The 22,500-nt window shown below is 47.8% G+C and overlaps 2 protein-coding genes across 2 annotated transcripts in view; one reads left to right on the forward strand and one right to left on the reverse strand.

Moving 5' to 3' along the window:
- Nucleotides 1-9,963, forward strand: part of LOC143299141 (proton channel OtopLc-like) — a 16,435-nt gene extending 6,472 nt beyond the window's left edge. The window contains exons 6-12 of the mRNA XM_076612270.1: nucleotides 1,172-1,332; nucleotides 2,139-2,304; nucleotides 2,907-3,112; nucleotides 4,050-4,187; nucleotides 4,694-4,825; nucleotides 7,184-7,471; nucleotides 9,614-9,963. Of these exons, the coding sequence (XP_076468385.1) occupies nucleotides 1,172-1,332; nucleotides 2,139-2,304; nucleotides 2,907-3,112; nucleotides 4,050-4,187; nucleotides 4,694-4,825; nucleotides 7,184-7,471; nucleotides 9,614-9,877 (1,355 nt within the window). The 3' untranslated portion in view covers nucleotides 9,878-9,963. The remainder of the gene's footprint in view (nucleotides 1-1,171; nucleotides 1,333-2,138; nucleotides 2,305-2,906; nucleotides 3,113-4,049; nucleotides 4,188-4,693; nucleotides 4,826-7,183; nucleotides 7,472-9,613) is intronic.
- A 4,039-nt stretch (nucleotides 9,964-14,002) lies between these two features.
- LOC143298884 (uncharacterized) lies at nucleotides 14,003-21,938 on the reverse strand. The gene is made up of 2 exons (XM_076611893.1): nucleotides 21,562-21,938; nucleotides 14,003-18,811 (listed from the first exon to the last, which is right to left on the reverse strand). The coding sequence occupies exon 2, from the start codon at nucleotides 17,215-17,217 to the stop codon at nucleotides 14,902-14,904; it is 2,316 nt and encodes a 771-aa protein (XP_076468008.1). The 5' UTR covers nucleotides 17,218-18,811; nucleotides 21,562-21,938; the 3' UTR covers nucleotides 14,003-14,901.
- Between the last annotated feature and the right edge of the window lie 562 nt (nucleotides 21,939-22,500).

The following is a 22,500-nucleotide window of genomic DNA, read 5'->3' on the forward strand; positions in this document are numbered from 1 at the left end:
CTAACAGATGTGGTTTAGCGTATATGGATTTGTCTGAACGCAGTGACGCCTCCTCGAGAAGCAAACTGAAACTGTTAACCCACTGGTCGCCACCACCGTGGGTGTTTCCGCACACCCAGATTCAAACACTCCACAGTCGGCCGCCGCTCCTTCTCTGTCTCTGGATGGGCTCTTTCCAGTCTGACCTTAAAACCAACCTCTTCCTAAAATAACCCCCACCCCCACACCCCTGCTGCTCCATTCCCTGTCTTTTTCTTGTCAGTTTCCCCAGCTGTATTTACATATCATTATATAAAACTGTTTCTTCTGTGAAATAGAGTAGTTAATGCGCGTGAATGACGTGATTTGATTTCTCTCTGGACAAGAATGATTATCATTCCATCCTCGCGGATCGAGGGCACCAGTTTGGTAACAGCAATGGCAGAGCTATTTCGGAATGTCTGTATTTAAAATCCATGACACAAATATCCTCCTTGGTAGGGGATGACATGTGCAAAAGTTTGTAGTCATGCTCGCGGAGCGAGTGCGCCAATCAGGTATCAGAAACGACAGAGCTATCACTTACTGTCTGTTGAAAACAGCAATATATATCTATGGTATCCAGGAAACAACACAGGTATCAGACACATCCATGGACAGGAATAATGAACTGCAGTAGTGTTTTTTACTGTATCATACATCAGGTATCCCATTAAGAGGTTTAAAACTGAAATCAGTTACGCGATCAACCGATGTGCTCTAAAGCAGCAGTATTTCATTTATTTAACTACAAGTCCGTCATGTACTGTGTAACCTTGCCACATACATTGTCGCCATGTATTGTTTGCATTTGACCCATTTTGTTTTTTTCCATGTGCCCCCATTGGGTATTTTTGGAATGACTCTTGACTTGACCTGACTTGACTGACACGAGCTGTGATGTAAGCGACCGACGCCCAGACCAGTTGGACACGAAGTGATGCCCAGACAGCCAGCACGCACACTCACACCATGATCCTGAGGTGGCGCCCACTCATGGGGTATAACTGAAAGATAAAGCGAGACTTACCCCGTAAGTAGAAGTTTGACCGCAGTTCTGCCCTGCGAAGGGCGCGAGGAAAGAATTAACAGTCCCAGTTATGATTATTAACTGATGGAACCCCACCCCCATCCCGTTGTTCCCCCTTTGCAGGGTTCAGCCTGGGCAGCATGACGCGGGACGGCCTGCACGTGACTGACCACCACATGGAGACAGGTGCCCTCCCCTGCCGCTCCCCCCTCTCCACACCCCTGCACCTCGCTCACCCCCTCCTCACCTTCCTTCAAACCTTCTTCCTCTTCAAGAGCCACAAGGTAAGGAGGGGGTGGGGTGGTGTGTGTGAGGAGGGGTGTGGGTGGCGGTAAGGTGGGTGGGAAAAGGATGGTGGAAGGAGAAGGAGTGAGTGGTGCGGGTGGCAGCCATCATCAGTTGAGGTAGTTACCCCTGTGTGCGTGTCTGTCTATGTAAGTGTGTGTGTCTTTCGAAGCGGGCTTGTGGTGTGTGTGCCAGTGTGTGTGTGTGTGTGTGTGTGTGTGTGTGTGGTGGGGTGGTGATGTGCGGTTGAGGATGATGATTTGAGGGTTCATAACGGAAGGAATCATGGAGAGATGCTAATCGTGTGACTTTTAGCCGTAAGTTTCAAAAAACGTGGCATGATGGGCCGCCAGTCTTGTGTCTTTTGTCGCACTTATTCAGAACACGATGTGAAGGGGCCGCCAACCTTTTGTCTTTTTGCCACACTTACTCAGAGCATGAAACGAAAGGGCCGTTAACCGTGTGTCTTTTTGCCGCACTTACTCAACATGATATGAAGAGACAGTTAACCTTTTGTCTTTTTGCCGCACTTACTCAGAACATGATATGAAGGGGCCGCTAACCTTGTGTCTTTTTGCTGCACTTACTCAGAACATGATATGAAGGGGCTTCGTACCTTTTGTCTTTTTGCCGCACTTACTCAGAACATGATATGAAGGGGCCGCTAACCTTGTGTCTTTTTGCTGCACTTAAAAGATGATGTGAGGGTCCGTAAACTTTGTGTCTTTTTGCCACACTTTACTCAAACCATCATATGAAGGGGCCGCGTACCTTGCGTCTTTTTGCCGGACTGTACGGTAAGCAGGTGGAGGTGGCCAGGTGCAAGGCTGCAGCGAGGCTGGGCCTGATGCACCTGCTGTCCACAAACCTCTGTGTCTGGGTCGCCACTGTCATCGCTGAGGCTGCGGAGGACTACCGTCAGCAGGAGTCCTTGTCGCCCTCATCGTCGTTGTCTTCATCTTCTCACGTTGGTGTGTGTGTGTGTGTGTGTGTGTGTGTGTGTGTGTGTGTGTGTCTGTCTGTCTGTCTGTCTGTCTGTTATTTCGGGGGGACAGGGGGTAGGATGTGACGAGATGTGTAGGTGCACAGGTGGAGAGAGAGAGAGAGAGAGAGAGGGGGGGGGAGGCTGGGGGGGGGGGGGGGGGGAGGAAACGAAACGAGAGAGAGAGAGAGAGAGAGAGATGTTCTGCATGTATATGTGTGTGCGTGTGCGTGCACGTGACGGTGTTTGTGTGAGGTCTGGTTCAGTTCAGTCCAGTTTCTCAAGGAGGCGTCACTGCGTTCGGACCAATCCATCTACGCTGCACCACAACTTGCTAAGCAGATGCCTGGCCAGCAGCGTAATCCAACATTTAGTCAGGTATGGAGTGGAAAAAGAGGAGAAAGACAGATAGTGATGGTGAGGTGTATGGATGTGTATGTATGAGACTGCACGTGCAAAGAAATATACACATTTACCTGCACGTGCAGACAGGCAGACAAGCAGCGATTAAGTGTCAACACATGTGTTTATACTTTCTGATCACCCCCTCCCCTCCATCCCATCCTTGCCGCCACCTCCTTCCCCCACCAGAAAACCAGACCAGCTCTTCACCTCCCGAAATCTGTCACGGGGACCTAACTCTGGCGCGCACGGCCTCCCCCTTCCTCTCCCCTTGCACCGTCATCTACAGCATCATCGCCGCCGGCATCCTCTTCCGCATGTACACCTGTGTGGGTGTCAAGGTCGGGCGGAGATGGTCAAGCCATGCCTCGTTCGTTTCTTCGGTCGCTCGTCAGGTGGGTGCGTCAGCTCGGACACTGCTAGACAGCAGGTGTGTTGGTGTGTGTTGGTCTTCAGCTGGGAGTTGTGAGTTGAGATTTAGTTTTACACGTTCACTGTTTGTCAGGAAAATTCAGCGTCGCTGACTGATGGCTGGGAGGACTCAGGTTCGAGTCCTAGCAGAGTTGTTTTTTTTGTCGGCCTTAGGCCGGTCCCTATCCAGCGTTGAGCGTGCTGTGAGTTCAAATGGGAGCACGAGGATCTTGTAGTGGAGTGTCATCCACTTCACGGGTGCGTCTTTGCGAGTTTTGCTCTATTTTCCAGACCAACACTGCAGGTATCTGTATCTCTCGGGCCTGGTTGACGTCGAGAAGGAAGCTCGGAGTGCAGCCTTTTCACATAGTCCTAAACCTAGAATAGACCTCCATAGCAAACATTGTCGTCATCCTCTTCCTCCTCATTCACCATCAGTATTGAAAAAGAAATGGTCCCTGATTCTCTGGCCTTTCACGCCCTGCTCTCAGGGTGACTTGTGTTTCTATCCCCCCTCCACTTCCATACTTGTGTGTGTGTGTGTGTGTGTGTGTGTGCGCGCGCGCGCGCGCGCGCGTTTGTGTGACTGTGTATGTGTGTGTGTGTGTGTGCGTGTGTGTGTGTGTCTCTGTGTGTGTGTGTGTATGTGTGTGTGTGTGTGTGTGTGTGTGTGTGTGTGTGTGTGTGTGACTATGTGTGAATGTATTCTATCATGTTCTTTTACGTAGTTTTTACTTTCTCTGTGAAGCTCGTGACAACGCATGGAGCTAATCCCTAAGTGCAGGCTGCAACAGGATCGCGCCATGGAAACATTTCGCAAATTACGGATGAGTCTGATTTAGTGTAAAGTTTTGTTTTGTTGTTGTTGTTGTTGTTAACAACACTTGACCATTGGCACAAAACGAGTTTGTTGTCCTTCAGGGCGCGGTAGACATGGATTGTGAAAAAGCCAACAAAGGTCTGTTCTCTGGTCTTCTGGTTGCCGTGGCAACGCTGATCGCCATAGCAACCGTCCACGTCTTAGACACCCGGATGAATAACCCCGTAGCCGCTGCAAAGGTATCTGTGTGTGTGTGTGTGTGTGTGTGCGCGCGCGCTCGTGTGTGTATGTGTGTGCATGTGTGGGGTGTGTGTGTGTGTGTGTGCTCGCGTACATGTGTGTGTGCGTGCGTTTACGAGCACGAGTGTGCATGTTTGTGAATGTGAGCGTGCAAGAAAGTAGTACTTTTTTTTTTTACAGACGCACGGGAAACTTCCTGCATGAAACAACAACAAAAAGCAATCGAAATGTTCAGCTGTTGATTGAGATACATTTCCTGAATATTGCTCATAACACACACACACACACACACACACACACACACACACACACACACACACACAGAGCACCCCTGTACACAACATCACACCACACCACCCCATTGCAACCCCCAAACAAATATAAACAGAAAAAAAGGAGATACTTAACAGGACTTGATAACCCAGAAACGCTATAGAGACTGAATGGAATGGAATTAAATCTCCCTTCTGTGTCTCCCCCCCCCCTCCCCTCTCCACTCTGCCAGGTGTTCTTGCTCGTGCGCGTCTGTCTGCTGCTGCTGACTGGGGTCGGCCTCCTGTCATGCCTGCACCAGTTCCAGAGGCTTGGGTTCCGGAAGGAGGGAGACAGCAGTTCACAACCTTGGGTCATGTGTAAGGTACTTATGTCAGCTTTGTTGCGTCTCCGTTACAAGGTGATTTGGCCTCCTCCGCGTTCGTTCTTTCCAGCGTCTGTATGACTGTCCTACATTGCTGGGGGTAAATACCGTCATACACGTAAAAGCCTGCTCGTGTATAAGTAAGAGCTAACGTAGGAATCGCAACCCACGAACGAAGAAGACGAAGAATTCTTTTCAGCACAGACGCATACACGCCGATACTGTTGGTTTGGAGGACAAGGTATAAGGTACACCGGTATTTAAAAGACCAATACATGCAAAACTGGTTGCATGACACAGCTGAGCGAAATACATACAGTAAATTTGTGTCAGCTCAAGTTTTCGTTTTGAAAATAGTTTTACTGTTGTATACTGCCAGAAATAAAGTTTCTATGTTTGGATGTTGAATGACGGACTTCCTACTCAAAAGTGGCGAATACCAAACATCCCTCAAACACAGACTCTGTACAAATTGTGACCATAAAGACCTTGGAGGCGAGTTCCATTACCATCTTGACCTGCCCAATCTTTGAAGAAGCAAGAACAGGATACTTGCCAAAACTCCACTTGGAAAAAAGCAAATGTTTTGAAATTGCTTCATTATTTGCGAGTGGAAACAAACGTTTGTTGATTCCTTTAATCATTTTCCTCAGAATTATAATGAATCCATTTTGATTCACCTTGACAAAGAGGGTCCATGTCTCTGAGTCGACCTGTTAAATTAACGAATCATAAGATATTCCTGTGACTTCGTCCAATCTCAGTTTGAGATAAATGCTTATTCGCATCCGGCATGTAGGCAGTGCACGATGCTGATTCATGTGAATGCTACTGATGCATGCTTGTTTATTTTATTTTATTTTTTTTCTTTCCTTCCTCCAAATATATCCCTTAACCGATCGGTTGGTATGGCCACACACACACACGCGCGCGCGCACACACACGCACGCACACGCACAGTCACACACGCACGCACGCACGCACACACACATTCAATCTCTCTCTCTCTCTCTCACTCTCTCTCTCACACACAGTCTCACACACACACACACTTGAGTACAGTGCCAAAATATTAATGTTTCCTATGTGCATACTGTATTACATGCAACATGTAATATTTTCATGTACCCTCACGAGTGTTTTTTTTTTTCTCTCCTGAAATAGACACGTCCTGTCGTGCCCCGTTCTGTCTGGAAACATGTATGATTTACATGTACAACAAGTGTTTGTTTTTACTTCCTGAAATAGACACTTCCTGTCGTGCCCCGTTCTGTCTGGAAACATGTATGATTTACATGTACAACAAGTGTTTGTTTTTACTTCCTAAAATAAACACCTCTGTTGTCGTGTCTTGCTTTGTCCTGCCCTGTCCTTCCCTGGCTACCCCGTCAAAAGAATCAGATATGTTTGTATTACTTACATGACATATGTAACATATCCATGTAAGCCCAGTTGTGTGTGTGTGTGTGGGTGGGGGGTGCGGGGGGTGGGAGGTGTTCCTGCAATAAACACGTCCTGTGTTGCCAAAAGAAGTAGATATGTTGTTTATTACTTACATGAACTATTCATATTTTGTCCATAGGGGGAATTTCGTGAAATAAAGACGTCTTGTTTTGCCAAAAGAAGTAAATATTTTGCTTAGTACTTCCTGAAATAAACTTGTCATGTCCTGTCAAAACAAGTAGGATCAGTTTTTGTTACTCACATGAAATGTGTAACATTTTATCTCAAGGGACTTTCCTGAAATAAACTCACCTTGTCTTGCGTTGCGTTGCGTTGTCTTGTCTTGTCAAAAGAAGTAGATAATTTGTCATTTCTTACATGGAATGTATGATATTTCATCCCAAGGAGATTTCCAGAATTAAACACGTCTTGTCTTGCCTTGTTTTGTCAAAGGAAGCAGAACAAAAATGTACATTACTTACATGAAATATATAACATGTGATCCTGAGGGAGATTTCCTGAAATAAACACGCCTTGTCTCGTCAAAAGAATTGGATATTTCTTTCCTTTTTTTTTTTAATTACTCACATGAAATAAAATTATGTAAGGGGGATTTCCTGAAATGGACACGCCTTAAATTGTCTTGTCAAAAGAAGTAGAAAAAAATTGTACATTACTGACCTGAAATATGTAACATTTTTATCCCGATGGGGATTTCCTGAAATGAACACGCTTTTTCTTGTCCTGTCTTTTTTTTTTTTTTTTTATTTTTAAACACGCCTTGTCTTCTCTTGTCTTGGGCAAAGAAGTAGAACAAACTGTACATTACTTACATGAAATATGTAACTTAAAAAAAAAAAAAATCCCAAGGGGGATTTCCTTAAATGAACATGCCTTGCCTTGTCTTGTCCAAAGCACCAGCATCAGCAGCACCACCACCAGCATCAGCAGCAGAGTCCGCTGTGCTCCCTGGAGGCGGCACTACTCCTGACATCCCTGGGTGGCGGGGTGTACCTGGACGTGGGCTTCAGGCTGCTCACCTCGGCCCTCCACCCCTCCTCCCCTCACTCTCCGCACGCCCAGGGGCAGGAGGGTGTGTGGGGGGTGGGCGTGGCGGAGGCGGTGCTGGGCCTGCTGCAGTCCTCCCTGCAGGCAGTGGTCGTGCTGCACGGGCTGGGTCGGCGTGCGGGCGACGAGGCTCAGGTGTGTGTGTGTGTGGGAGGGGGTCTGGTGGGGGGGGTGGAGGGGGGGCGTGTATGTGTATGCGTGTGTGTGTGTGTGTGTGTTTTGTGGGGGGTGGGTGGGTGGGATGGGTGTGTGTGTGTGTGTTTGTTGTGTGTGGGTGGGATCGGGGAGCGTATGTGTGTGTGTGTGTCGTGTGTGTGTGTGTGTGTGTGTGTGTGTTGTGTGTGGGTGGGTGGGGTGGGGGCGTGTGTGTGTGTGTGTGTGTGTGTGTGTGTATGTGTGTGTGTAATGTGTGGGTGGGTGGAATGGGGGCGTGTGTGTGTGCGTGCGTGCGTGTGCGTGCGTATGTGTGTGTGTGTGTGTGTGTGTGTGTGTGTAGGGGAGTTGTACGCACGTGAGGGATGGTGCTGTATGTGTATGTGGGGTGTGGGGTGTGGGGTTGTATGTATGTGTGTGGGGTGGATGGGTATAACATTATGTGTATGGTGAATGGGGGGAAGGGTTGTTGTTGGAGTGTGTATGTGTGTGTGTCCGGTGGTGGTGGGGTGTCTGTGTGCGAGTGTGTGTGCGTATGCGCACGCGCATTGTGTTGTGTGTGTGTGTGTTAATGAGAATCGTGTGTGTTTGGTAGAGGGTTGGTGTGTTTGGTGTGGCGTGGTTTGTGGTGTCGTGTGTGGTGTGATGTGGCGTGGTGTGTGATGTGGCGTGGTGTGTGGTGTGACTTGGTGTGCGTTTTCTTGCCATGACATGGAGTGGTGTGACGTTATGGTGTGGTGTGGTGTGGTGTTGCGTAATGGTGTGGTGTGGTGTGGTGTGATGGTGTGGTGTGGTGTTATGGTGTGGTGTGACGGTGTGGTGTGGTGTAATGGTGTGGTGTGGTGTGGTGTAATGGTGTGGTGTGGTGTGGCGTAATATTGTGGTGTGACGGTGTGGTGTGGTGTGGTGTGGTGTAATGGTGTGGTCACGGTGTGGTGTGACGGTGTGGTGTGGTGTGACGGTGTGGTGTGACGGTGTGGCGTAATATTGTGGTGTGACGGTGTGGTGTGGTGTGGTGTAATGGTGTGTGGTGTGACGGTGTGGTGTGGTGTAATGGTGTGGTGTGGTGTGGTGTAATGGTGTGGTCACGGTGTGGTGTGACGGTGTGGTGTGGTGTGACGGTGTGGTGTGACGGTGTGGTGTAGTGTGGTGTGACGGTGTGGTGTGGTGTGGTGTAATGGTGTGGTGTGACGGTGTGGTGTAGTGTGGTGTGACGGTGTGGTGTGGTGTGGTGTAATGGTGTGGTGTGACGGTGTGGTGTAGTGTGGTGTGACGGTGTGGTGTGGTGTGGTGTAATGGTGTGGTGTGACGGTGTGGTGTGGTGTGACGGTGTGGTGTGACTGTGACGGTGTGGTGTGGTGTGACGGTGTGGTGTGGTGTGGTGTGGTGTGACGGTGTGGTGTGGTGTGACGGTGTGGTGTGGTGTGGTGTGACGGTGTGGTGTGACGGTGTGGTGTGGTGTGACGGTGTGGTGTGACTGTGACGGTGTGGTGTGACGGTGTGGTGTGGTGTAATGGTGTGGTGTGACGGTGTGGTGTGGTGTAATGGTGTGGTGTGACGGTGTGGTGTGGTGTAATGGTGTGGTGTGGTGTGACGGTGTGGTGTGACGGTGTGGTGTGACGGTGTGGTGTGACGGTGTGGTGTGGCGGTGTGGTGTAGTGTGGTGTGACGGTGTGGTGTAGTGTGGTGTGACGGTGTGGTGTGACGGTGTGGTGTGACGGTGTGGTGTGACGGTGTGGTGTAGTGTGGTGTGGACGGTGTGGTGTGACGGTGTGGTGTGACGGTGTGGTGTGACGGTGTGGTGTAGTGTGGTGTGACGGTGTGGTGTGGTGTGGTGTAATGGTGTGGTGTGACGGTGTGGTGTGGTGTGGTGTGACGGTGTGGTGTGACGGTGTGGTGTGACGGTGTGGTGTGACGGTGTGGTGTGGTGTGGTGTGACGGTGTGGTGTGACGGTGTGGTGTGGTGTGACGGTGTGGTGTGACGGTGTGGTGTGGTGTGGTGTGACGGTGTGGTGTGGTGTGGTGTGACAGTGTGGTGTGACGGTGTGGTGTGGTGTGGTGTGACGGTGTGGTGTGACGGTGTGGTGTGGTGTGGTGTGGTGTGACGGTGTGGTGTGACGGCAGGTGCGGGCCAAGCCAGGGCGCGGGGTGCTGACCTTCGTGCTGGTGGGCAGCCTGGCGCTCTGCCTGCTCACCCTGACGGAGCCCCTGGCGGCCCTGTCCCGGGCCCTGGTCCTGCCCCTGTCCCCTGGGCTCGCCTTCCGCGGCGGGGCCCTGCCCGGGATTCTCCTGTTGCACGTCTGCCGCCCGCTGCGCCTCTTGTTCCGCTTCCACAGCGCCGTCTGTCTGACCACTGTGTGGCACCGGGCCTACACCAAGGGAGACTAGCTGGGGCGTGCTGTGCTGTGGTCGCGTTACCTGGCTGCTGCTCTCCCTTTGACCCCGTTCAATTCCGCTCCCCCCCCCCCCCCCATCCCCCTTTCCGCCCTCTTCTCCCTTTTCTTTCTGCGTGTTGGTGCTCTCTCTCTCTCTCTCTCTCTCTCTCTCTCTCTCTCTCTCTCTCTCTCTCTCTCTCTCTCTCTCTCTCTATGTTTTTTTATTTATTTATATCTTTTATCGTAATGGGTAGTAGTAGGATGTGGTTGTTTCATGAATTGTCGTAGTTATTGTTGGGTGGCGTTTGTTTTGTGTCAGTCTGTGTGTGTGTGTGTGTGTGTGTGTGTGTGTGTGTGTGTGTGTTCTCATGCACGTGGGCCAGAGGAAGGGTTAAGTCGTTTATGCAATCATCACTATCACCATTGTCGTCGTATTAATTGCCTGTATTATCTACCAAGTTATTGTTGTTATTGTCATAGTTATGTATTATCCATGCAAAGACAGAGAGACAGAGAGAGAGGAGAGAGAGAGAGAGGGAGGTTGGGGGTGGGGGGTAAGATGGATGCACGCCTATTGTGAAAGCGAATTTATAGGATAAAATAAAATATTTTAAAACTACGTACACAACAAAATAATTTTACCTGACTTGAGAGAAAAGAAAGAAAGGAAAACCCGAGAAAGGAAAGAAGGAAGAGAGAGAGAGAGAGAGAGAGAAGAAAAAGGAAAAACAAAAGAATGAAGGAAGAGGAAGGATAGAAAACAACGAGGCAGAACAAAACCAAGCCAAACACGAACGAAAAGACAGACGGTGTAGAAACGAAGAAGAACAGTTGAACCGACAGTTCTCAGTCTGAACCGCGCGCACGTCTGTGGGGACGTGGATTTCATTATCATCATCATCGTCATCATCATCGCCATCATCCTCATCCTCATTGTCTTCGTCTACCACCACTGTCGTGGTCTGCATCATCATTGTTATCACCATCACCATCGTCGTCGTCGTCACCACCACCACCATTATCACCATCATCGTCATCGTCATCATCGTTATCGTCGTCGTCACCACAACCACCATCATCGTCATCACCATCATCATTGTCATGACCATCGTCGTCGTTGTCGTCATCACCACTAAATCATCATCATTGTCATCATCATTAGCACTACCACCATCACTACAGCTACTTCTTCCTATCCAACATTGCGCAAATTTCTTCAAAACGGAACAGAGTCTCTGTGGGCCTTTCCAAATACAATAGACTGAGCAACACACTAGACGCCACGTTTTTGGCCTCAGAGATCTTTTCCCATCCCTCTTGCAGCCAGTCAGTGGCAGCCTCTGTGCGTGTGTGTTTGTGTGGATGTGTGGGTCTGTGCTTTTGAGTGCGTTTGTGAATGCGCGAGAGTGTAAGTGTACACAAGTGTCAGGAGAGATCTGTGTACGTGTGTGTGTGTGTGTGTGTGTGTGTGTGTGTGTGTGTGTGAGGAGGTGGGAGTGCGGGGGGAGGTGGGGTAGAGGATGAGGTATGTGAGTATATGCATGCCTACACTGTGGGAGCAACAGGATATTGGAACGTATATATATATATATATATATCTTTGTATATATGTGTGTGGGGTTGGGGGTGGGAGATATGGGCGTATGTGTGTGTGCTTGTACAAGTAAGTGTTCATCTCTGTGAGTGTGTGTTTGTGTGTGTGTGTGTGTGTGTGTGTGTGTGTGTGTGCCGTGGAAGCTGCGATACGTAGACTAGAAATGAGTGTGTGGAGGAGGGGGGTAGAGGAGGTGCAAGGTAATGTGTGTGTGTGTGTGTGTGTGTGTGTGTTGGAGCTCATGTACGTTTATATGTATTTGACTGTGCTTTCATATCTGTGAAACTGCATGTTTGGTGCATTTCTGTTGTGCATGTGTGGGTGTGTGTGTGAATGTGTGTCTTCATGTTTTACATTTATTCACTTATTTATCACCATTGTTGTCTTATTTATTTATTTATTTATTTGTTTTTATTTTTTATTTTTTTATTTTTTTTAAAATTTATTTTTAAAAAAAATCATTTTATTAGTATTACTATTATTATTACTACTACCTTTTTCTATATTATAATTATTATTCATTTATTTATTTATTTATGTAAGCTTATCTATTATTTATTCCCCCGTTTTTTTTTGTTTTTTTGTTGTTGTTTTTTTGGGGTTTTTTTCTCAAGGCCTGACTAAGCGCGTTGGGTTACGCTGCTGGTCAGGCATCTGCTTGGCAGATGTGGTGTAGCGTATATGGTTTGTCCGAACGCAGTGACGCCTCCTTGAGCAACTGAAACTGAAACTGAAACTTCCTATCCCATCCAATCCTTCCCCTCATCCCATCCCTTCCTACCCCATCCCATCCCTTCATATCCTATCCCATCCCGTTCTATCCAATCCCTTTATATCACATCCAAATCTGTCCCATCCCATCCCGTCCTATCCCATCCCGTCCTATCCTATCCCATCCCGTCCTATTCCATCCCGTCCCATCCCGTCCTATCCCATCCCGTTCTATCCTATCCCATCCCGTCCTATCCCATCCCGTCCTATCCTATCCCATCCCGTCCTATCCCATCCCGTCCTATCCCATCCCGTCCTATCCCATCCCGTCCTATCCTATCCCATCCCGTCCTATCCCATCCCGTCCTATCCCATTCCGTCCTATCCCATCCCGTCCAATCCAATCCCGTCCTATCCCATCCCGTCCTATCCCATCCCGTCCTATCCCATCCCGTCCTATCCCATCCCGTCCTATCCCATCCCGTCCCATCCTATCCCATCCCGTCCCATCCTATCCCATCCCGTCCTATCCCATCCCGTCCTATCCTATCCCGTCCGGTCCTATTCCGCCCCGTCCCGTCCTATCCCATCCCGTCCTATCCTATCCCATCCCATCCCGTCCCATCCTATCCCATCCTATCCCATCCCGTCCCATCCTATCCCATCCTATCCTATCCCGTCCGGTCCTATTCCGTCCCGTCCCATCCTATCCCGTCCCGTCCTATCCCATCCCATCCTATCCTATCCCATCCCATCCCGTCCTATCACATCCCTTCCGTCCTATCCTATCCCATCCTGTCCCGTCCCGTCCCGTCCTATCCCGTCCTATCCTATCCCATCCCGTCCTATCCTATCCCGTCCGGTCCTATTCCGTCCCGTCCCATCCTATCCCGTCCCGTCCTATCCCATCCTATCCTATCCTATCCCATCCCATCCCGTCCTATCACATCCCTTCCGTCCTATCCTATCCCATCCTGTCCCGTCCCGTCCCGTCCCGTCCTATCCCATCCTATCCTATCCTATCCCATCCCGTCCTATCCTATCCCGTCCGGTCCTATTCCGTCCCGTCCCGTCCTATCCCGTCCCGTCCTATCCCATCCCGTCCTATCCTATCCTATCCTATCCCATCCCATCCCTTCCGTCCTATCCTATCCCATCCCGTCCCGTCCCGTCCCGTCCTATCCCATCCCGTCCTATCCTATCCTATCCTATCCCATCCCATCCCGTCCTATCCTATCCTATCCCATCCCGTCCCGTGCTATCCTATCCCATCCTGTTCCATCCCGTCCCGTCCCGTCCTATCCTATCACATCCTATTCCATCCCGTCCCGTCCTATCCTATCACATCCCATCCCATCTCTTCCCATCCTATCCCATTTTATCCCTTCCAGTTCCGTCCTATCCCATCCGGTCCTATCCCGTCTCATTTAATCTCTTCTGCCATGCCGTTGGATTCAGTACATGATGTATTCGTGTCAATTATATCGGCGCAGTCATGCTGTAATTCTTTGACTGTTACCGTCTCACTTTGAAATAATCATATGCATAATCAGTTGACTGTGGTTTCCATGAAATTTCAAATGTATTCCAAAAAGCGAGCGCGCGCGCGTGCGTTTTATTGTGTGTCGTAAATGATGAGTTTACGGACTTAATAGCAGATCTACAGAACAGTACTGATACCCAAAATAGAATATGCTGGAACACATACACGCATAGCGAATCTTCATTTTTCTCTCTCTCTCTCTCTCTCTCACGTACACACGCACACAACCACACACACACACACACACACATACACACACACACACATACACACGTACTCCAAACTTTTGATACAGTGCATTTACTGATCAACAGGATGACATTGCAGTACAGTGAGCGCCTAAGCAGTGTCATTACCAACCCATGAAAATCAAATCAAATCAATTAACACTGTACAATTTAGTGCATGTATTTCAATTATCTTTAAAAATTCATGCTGCAACGAGTGCGAATGAGTAACTACTCAGCACATATAGAAAACATACATGAATACAATACCGTAGGTTAAGCGTATGTCACGTTGAAGTAGCGCGCGCGCGCGCGCACGCACGCACGCACACACACACCAAATCAAAATCAGTGACCTACATTTTGATAAAATACACTATGGCAATGGAGTGGGGTGGGAAGAGAAAAAAAAGCCCCTACCAATCCAAAGAACGAAACTTGTACCCCTTGCCCCCGACTGACCACTTAGATAGGGAACACACACACACACACACACACACACACACACACACTCACAACACACACACACACACACACACACACACACACACACACACCTTGACCTCGTTGAAAACGGACCGCACATGATCGACCAACCCTGGGCCACAACGAAAAATCCGAACATAAATAAATCGTCACAAGCCAGGCCTCTGAACGGCATGAAACATCACTCATAATCTGCTGTTTTAGCTGTGAACTGTGGCATTGCCACCACCCAGCTACGCCAACTATTGAAGCAACTTACTGTATATTCGGCATAATAAAACAGGTAAACATGATTTTCTCGCCAATTGTATATCATCAGTATGACTTGGCATAACTGTTGACAACAATAAAAACGAAACATTTCATTTTCCCCATTGTTTCATTTCAATCAGTCAAAGCCATGAAGACCGCACCCTGACCTAGGTTATCTCTGCCGGCATGCAAGGAAAGGGACCTGGGTCACGGCACAGGGGGACTCAAGGCGCCCATGCCGGGATGAAGAAGACGAGGCAGAGCAAGGGGACCAGCGGGAGAGCCGCTGTCAGCACGTCCAGCACGGACAGTGCTCTGTTCACCGGCTGCACACGGGACGTCAGCCACTGGACCAGCCTCAGGTGATGGTCCTTCAGACTCAGGTTCCCGGAGGTCCAGTCGTGCACCGTGAGGTTTCTCCAGAGGACTGGGACCTGACTGTCGTCCGCTTTGATCAGCAAGACATCCAGCATGGACTGACGGTCCCACAGCGTCTCCAGGATGGTCGATGCCTCCATCTCATGAAAGGGGTCCTGAAGGAAATCCTTCGACAGAAAAATGATGAACCTTTGGCTGCTTTCAATGGCACTTGCCAAATCCTTCAATTCCAGTCCATTGGGTGGAAGGTCTCTCTCTCTGAGACACACTTTAAGGTCAAGCTGAGATTCGAGCAAACAAAGGACGCTTTCCACAATGACTGTGTCTGTCCGTGTATCTGAATGGGACAAAAATATGTCAAAACTGTTACCCCCTGTCTTTGCTGTCTTGTTTGTAGGATCATGCAGTAGACTGCGAAAAGTCAGCCGGGCTGTGTACAGGTATCCCATTGATCCTTCCAAAAAGCATTTTCTTGACAGGTGGCCAACTACTTTCAACAGATACAGATTCCACTTAAAAACAAAACAAAAAAGAATAAAAACCAGACAGATGAAAACACCATCTGTGGCGTGAAGGATAATGCCAGAGACAACAGCGAGATCTTTCAACAGGGTCAGTTCGTATGCCCATTCTGGTAAATAATCAACCAGGGGCAGCAGCCTAGCCGAGCCCTGACTCCATATGTTGGCAAAGAAATCCAAGTTAGACGAGGCCTGCCTGGGTGGGCGGACAAGAAGAGTGTTTGGGTGCACGACTTCAAACATGTCGTACCTCCCTGATGTTCGATTGTAATACCTTCTGGTGTACTTCATGCTGTGTCGGCCAAATGAATTTTCGCAGAGGCAGTGTCCTGATGTCCGATGAGCGCCATTGGTATGACCATGCGTGGAAGAAAATGGGAGTATATCGAGAAACCACCACACTTCGCCGTCATTCATGAAGAATGCTAATAAACGCTGCAGCGAAGAACAGCCGCTGACCGAAAACCTCGGTGTGTCGGTACACAAACCTTGAAAAGATGCATCGTTGACCGTGTAGTCCGACTGCACATCCTCATCTGAGGACAGATGCAGGTAGTTGGTTTCGAAAAAGAGTATGGAAGCAACTGGGGCTTCAATCTGGTCATGTGTCTCTTCCATCTTGATGAGCCGAAACTCCCCTGTGTGTGTGTACACATCTTGGAAGACATACTTTCGTTCGGGAAGAGAGGAACACTGACAGCCCTGTCGTGCTCCCTTTGTGTTTTTGGTGTTATCGTTTTTGTAGTCATTGAATTTTGGAAAGTGTTCTTTCCCAGTTTTCGATCTCCATTCATTCATTGGTATACTGACTTTGTCAATATGGTGGCAAGTGTAACTACCAAAGTCTTCATCGTGTAGTAGATAGATGGATAATGTTGAATTGAGTTGATACACTGTAAGCCCCAACGCTTTCATATTTTCATTCATGGTAAGACTATCGCGTGGAAGTTCCCGAAATTTTGTAACCACAGAATATCGATCTGACATTGTTAACAAAGGCACCCCGTTTCGACGCCATTGTACCTGGTCATTGAACGGCTTCCCTCCAGGAAATCCGAAGATGTATGTGGTGCAGTTCATCTCAGCATCTTCCATGGGAAACCTGATTAACTGGTGATTAGTTTGAGGGAAATGACCCTCGTCATAGAGGGGGTGTAGAATCTCACGCTCGAAATACAGTCTTCGTTCTTTGATGTTCAGGGTGTTGTTTTCGAATCGAGACAGAAATAAATCCTTTGCAATACTCTTGCACTTGAGGGCTGAATTGTCCAGAAATATAGCGACAAACCAGTAAGCAAAAGTCAGTACAAACACAGAATACACGAAGATCCTGACCCAGCCATAGGCCGAGAGGAGTCTGAAAAGGAAGGCGAGGAAGAGCTTGGCGTAGAGAGACCCCAGGAAGCGGATCGTGGGCAGGAAGGTCAGGATGAAGACACAGCCGATTTCCACATGGTCCCCTGACCACTGGTAGCTTGTGGCTAGCAAGTAGCCATACACCAGGACAACAACAAGGTTCACCACCACTTTGGACCCAAAGCTAAGTGTCTGCACTTTGCTGATCGCTGTTGCCTTCAGTTTGCAAGATATCTCTTGTAAACCAAGGAGCAAAAAACGACTGACCTTGTCGAAAGTTTCCATTTTTATCTTTTACAGTGGCTGTTAGACGCCCACCATAAATTTAGTCAATGTGGTCGTTGGCTCCGGTGTGGGTGGGGGGTGGTGGTGGTGGATTGCGGGTGCGTGTGTGAAAGCGAGCCGGCGTGCGGGCGTGTGTGCGTGAATGTGAGAAAATCCAAAGACTAAAAAAAAAAAAATTGTAATAGTGTGTCCAGATAATTACTGGTCAACCGAAATATGCACAAACGTTACATGTATTTCTAAAGCATCCGAAACACTGACGCCGCTTTAAAGACACGGATACCGGTGCACAGGTTGCCACTGTTTCTTGTTGAACGTGAAAAATGAATGGTACTGATATTTTTGACACGAGTATCTGTCCCTTGTCTAAGTCAGGAACACAGCAAACACGACTAGGTTTCAGAGGGAAGGCACCACCTCCGTTACGTGAACGTGTGAATGTGCTCAGTGACTAACCAGGTCTCTAAGATATGCAAGGACAAATGGGTAACATGTGGATCGCAAGAAATTAACAAAAGGTAGAAAATAGATTGCTATAAATTTTGTTAGCGGGTTCACACAGATGCTAATGGACTCAATGGATAATCACAATTTGTGGGACTGAGAACAGAGCAGTTAAAAATACAGAGCATCACACGGGATATCAGAACCATTCCAAGCATCAGCAGATAATGTTGTTGTTGTTGTTTTTCTCTCTCACAAAGTTTTTAACCTAGAACTGAATTCTCCAAAACATGAAAACAAACCACATCAACCACTGTTCAAAGTCACACAGGTCAAATGAATTTCCGGGCTAATGTACACTTCTTTATAATGCCACCGTTACACCATGTTCGATGCTGACATGCTAGGCCCAGTTCTCATGAATGGGACACACCTGCTGTGAAACAAAGATAATGTCAAGCACAGGGACACGTGTCTGTGGGGTCTGCAATTGCATGATGCACACTATGCCTACGTCAGCGATTCATCGGCGTCAGCAAGGCTGATGAAGCGGGCTGGTTCTGGTTCAGTTTTCTGTCCACTGTTGTTGTTATTGCTGTTGTTGCTGTTGTTTTAGTGCTGCATCAGTTGACCAATCTTCCTCAAACTTCCTGAAAATCTTCTGCACCGGATGCTGACATTCTCATTCTGACATGGCGACCCCGGACCCATGGTTACGACTGAAGCTGTTGGTAGTGCACATCAAATGTGTGTGTGTGTGGTCAAATCACCTTTTTCATAAAACTGTACAGAGAAAAAACAGAATCCCACATCAAGAGAAGCCAGGCAAACACACACACAAAAAAAAAACCCAACAAAAATACACACACACACAAATCCCACACAAAAACAACAACAACACCCCCCCCCCAAAAAAAAAAAAAAACAAAAACAAAAACAAAAAAAAACCGCCCAGCACAATTGTTAAAAATGGTAGCTGTGAAAGCGGCGCGCTGTGGTCAAGATGGACAGCCTTCTGGTCACACTGTTGGTGAAGTTCCGGAAAGAATGGTCACTTTGCACACCCAGCATGTGGGATCTATGTCCGGATGTCTGTTGACCACTGTTGATCACTTGTACTGATGGTGATGGTCATCTCTGTCACAACCACCTGAAACAGGTTTCATTGTTTTAACGATCCTAATACAGAACCGTGTATCCGGCAAACTTTCAAACTCTACCTGCCTCATCACAACTTCTCGGCTTCGACAGATTCTAGTAAAATCGCCAAACACATTTTCGGACATAACAAACACGATACCCACTACGAACAAATCCAGTTCTATCGGCAACATTACGATCCGTTGATCAGCGGATCGGAAGGATCTATCAACACCAGCATCTCCATTCTAAAAAGAAGAAAAAAAATAAAAAAAATAAAAGGGGGGTGGGGGGAGAGGGGGGGGGGAGAGCATGGGGGGGCCGGATGGGGGGATGGTAGTGGTGTGGCGGATCATTGTGGAATTCCATGAAAACGCACGCGTCTCCTTCGAAACCCATGTTGCTTTCCAACAATGGCGGAAGTTGAGGAAGTTGTATTCGTTCAAAAACCCGAAAAATGTTTTCAAACGTGTATGCGTAATGCGAGTTGAACAGAAATTTTGGACCGAAGATTTGTTGACCGTTTTTGACATTTTACAGCAAGTGATGAGGTCTGTGCACAAATCATTGTCTGAATGAAATGTAACAGCTTTCTTCGCTTCCTTTCAATAATAATCATGGTATTGCGTTATTTTATTTTATTTCATTTATTAAAAAATTGACTGCAATGTGTGGAATGAAAGTACGAAACAATGTATGTGGTATTTTTACATCTTCGTCTTCGTTATAATCCTAATAACCGTTGTTGTTGTTGTTGTTGTTTTTACAGTGATGGTCTCCATGTTGTTTACGCGTCTATGTTGTGATAATGCACCTGACCAAATTTCTCTAATTGGAGATAATAAAGTTATTCTTATCTAATCTTATCTTATGTATGCGCATGCTCAGTGAATAATTATGACACTGCATAAAAAGAAGACGCTGCTTCGCTAGTTTTCTCGACAAACGAACATTTGGGCGAATGTAGATAGTGTGGAACATTCACACTGTGTGTAAAACACAAAACTGAGCCTTTAAATGCCTTGAGTCATATTCTAAAATGTGATGTTTTTGAAGAGTGAAGTCCGTGTATAAAAACATTTTCCATAGTATATCTAGACTGATGTCCCGTTACTTTCATGGCAGAATGTTGCTGCTCCTGGCAGATGTATTCCTCAATGCACTAAGCAGAACAAGTTCCTATTTGAAGTAGAAATGATGAAACAACTTCTATTAAGTGGTGTGTCACTATGTCAGTTAACAGTGCAAAGTTTTCTGAATAAGAAATAAAAATGTAGTAATAACCTGACTGCGGAAATATTTTGCCTCCTTTATATTTTTGTGACCTTCCCATAAGCGCATTCTCACTGTGATTAGAATATGTGGAAAGAACTGGTTTTGTTCCCTGTATCGAAGCTAAATTTGGTGTCGACAGACTAATTACATGTATTTCCAGACAAACGAAATTGTTAAAAATTCACCAAAGACAGACAGACAGACAGACATACAAACACACACACGCGCGCGCATATTCACACACATACATACACACAGACACTTGGACGCACAGAAATGACAAAGGAAACTCGTGGTTGTTACATAGATTCACATTGCAGCACACGTGAACATACGATAAATATTGTTGTACCGTTACTGCCACGGTAAGCACGAGGCCAACAAAGAATGAATATATTCTGTTCAACGTCAGTGTGTGTTCAAAGGTGGGAGGAAGAGGGTGGGCAAGAGGCAAAGCGGCAAATCAGACATTTCATCCACTGACGCTAGCAACAAGAACCAAGCACTTAACAAGAACAACACTAAATATATCAATTTGACATGGAAAAACATATAAACAACTCAAAAACAAACACATACCGAAAAACACAGACATGCACACATGCACTAAAATACTCACACACATGCGCGCGTGCGCGCGCGCGGACACACACACCCACACCCACACACACACACACACACACACAGAAATACACACGCGCGCGCGCTCGTTCGCGTCAGTCGATCAAACAAACGTGAGGCCTGCTTCATTTGTCAGTCAAAGAAAATTCGCGCGCGCACACACTCTCGCGGCCACGTCCATGCAAATTCGATATTGGGGGCCGTAGGGGGAGGAAGCACACACACACACTGACACGCGCGCGCGCGCACGCTCTCACGCACTCAACGGCGCACGCACGGCACGCACTGGCACACACACCGTGGCGCGCGCGCGCGCGCGCACACACACACACACACACACACACGAACGGATGATGACAGACGTTTGCCACATCTCTGATAATACAACCACGCCACTTTACAACAGGCCAGTCCAATGTTGTAAAAACCGCAGACCATCTCGTGATTACAGCTATTTTTATCCTCTGCATTTTCCCGATGACTATTTTCGAGGAGCTCCGTACTGTTATCACAGCAGCAGTGTTGCGCAAGTGGCCAGGCACATCAGTCCTCGCACACACACACACACACACACACACACACACACACACACACACACACACACACACACACTACATATATATATAGTACGTGTAGTTGGGTGGGAAAGCCAGTTTTCGGACCACCTCAAAGGGCCCCTTCGAGCAGAATTGTGCATCTCTGTGCAGGGGTGTTGCTTCTATAAATAGACCAGTGGGTTTTTCCCCTGCACCATATATGAGGCTCTTTTGGGGTTATACATATAAATAAACACATAAAAATAATGAATACGCAAATAATCAAATAAATCTATAAACGAATGAAAGAATAACTAAGTCCACCCACCTGGTGATGAATAGCTTCAGTGCGCGAGCACCCTCCAGTGAAGCGGAACAACTCTGTCTCAGCTGTTGCAGGCAGGCAAAACCAAAACAGAGAAGAAGACGATGATGATGATGGAAAGTACAACAAGTTCATAGCACTACACGGCTAACTCCTTACATCTGTATGCCGCGAGCCGCGTTCTTCCCGTTCAGTTCTAGAGGAAATGGCGGCTGCCTTGCTTATGCTGCCACAGGTTTGGCTCCAGCAGCCTCCACAACGATTCTTAATTCAATCACAGGTTTCTTCAGCACAAGTCTCTCCACGTACCCTCGCCAAGGTTCGGTTGATGGCACAGACACTGCTTCCCTTCATGCCCCACTCTGAGTTTCTGACTAGCTCAGCCAATCACAGTTGCACGCGGTTGGTGCCAGGTGGAGTTTCCGCTGGTCAAAAAATAAGTACACCGAATCGCGCGTGCGCGTCACCGTGTGTGTGTGTGTGTGTGTGTGTGTGTGTGTGTGTGTGTGTGTGTGTGTGTGCTGGAAAGAACTAGTGTAGACGACAGAGAGACTACTGAGGTGCACAAGTCAACAAAAAGAATCTCGTTCAGACATGATCAAAGTGCTTGCTCAGTGTGTGCTGTACGAATATCCGAACGTCTGTACACGATTCAGAGAACTGGCTGGCTGTTCTTGGAATGCACAGATGGAGCTGCTACTTTCGCTTCCTCCCTCTGTTTGTTTGTCTGAATGTCTGTTTATGTTTTTGCCTGTCTATCTCTGTGTGTGTGTGTGTGTGTGTGTGTGTGTGTGTGTGTGTGTGTGTGTGTGTGTGTGTGTGTGAGAGAGAGAGAGAGAGAGAGAGAGAGAGTGTGTGTGTGTGTGTGGGTGGGTGGGTGTCTGCGTGGGTGGGTTGGTGTCTGCGTGCGTGCGTGTCTGTGAGTGCGTGCGTGTGCGCAAT

This window comes from Babylonia areolata, chromosome 24 (genome assembly GCF_041734735.1).
Source record: "Babylonia areolata isolate BAREFJ2019XMU chromosome 24, ASM4173473v1, whole genome shotgun sequence".
NCBI classification, from domain to species: domain Eukaryota; kingdom Metazoa; phylum Mollusca; class Gastropoda; order Neogastropoda; family Buccinidae; genus Babylonia; species Babylonia areolata.

What these genes read in the sequence shown, in the direction of transcription:
- LOC143298884 (XM_076611893.1), bottom strand. Translation starts at nt 17,217, where the DNA reads ATGGAAACTTTCGACAAGGTCAGTCGTTTTTTGCTCCTTGGTTTACAA.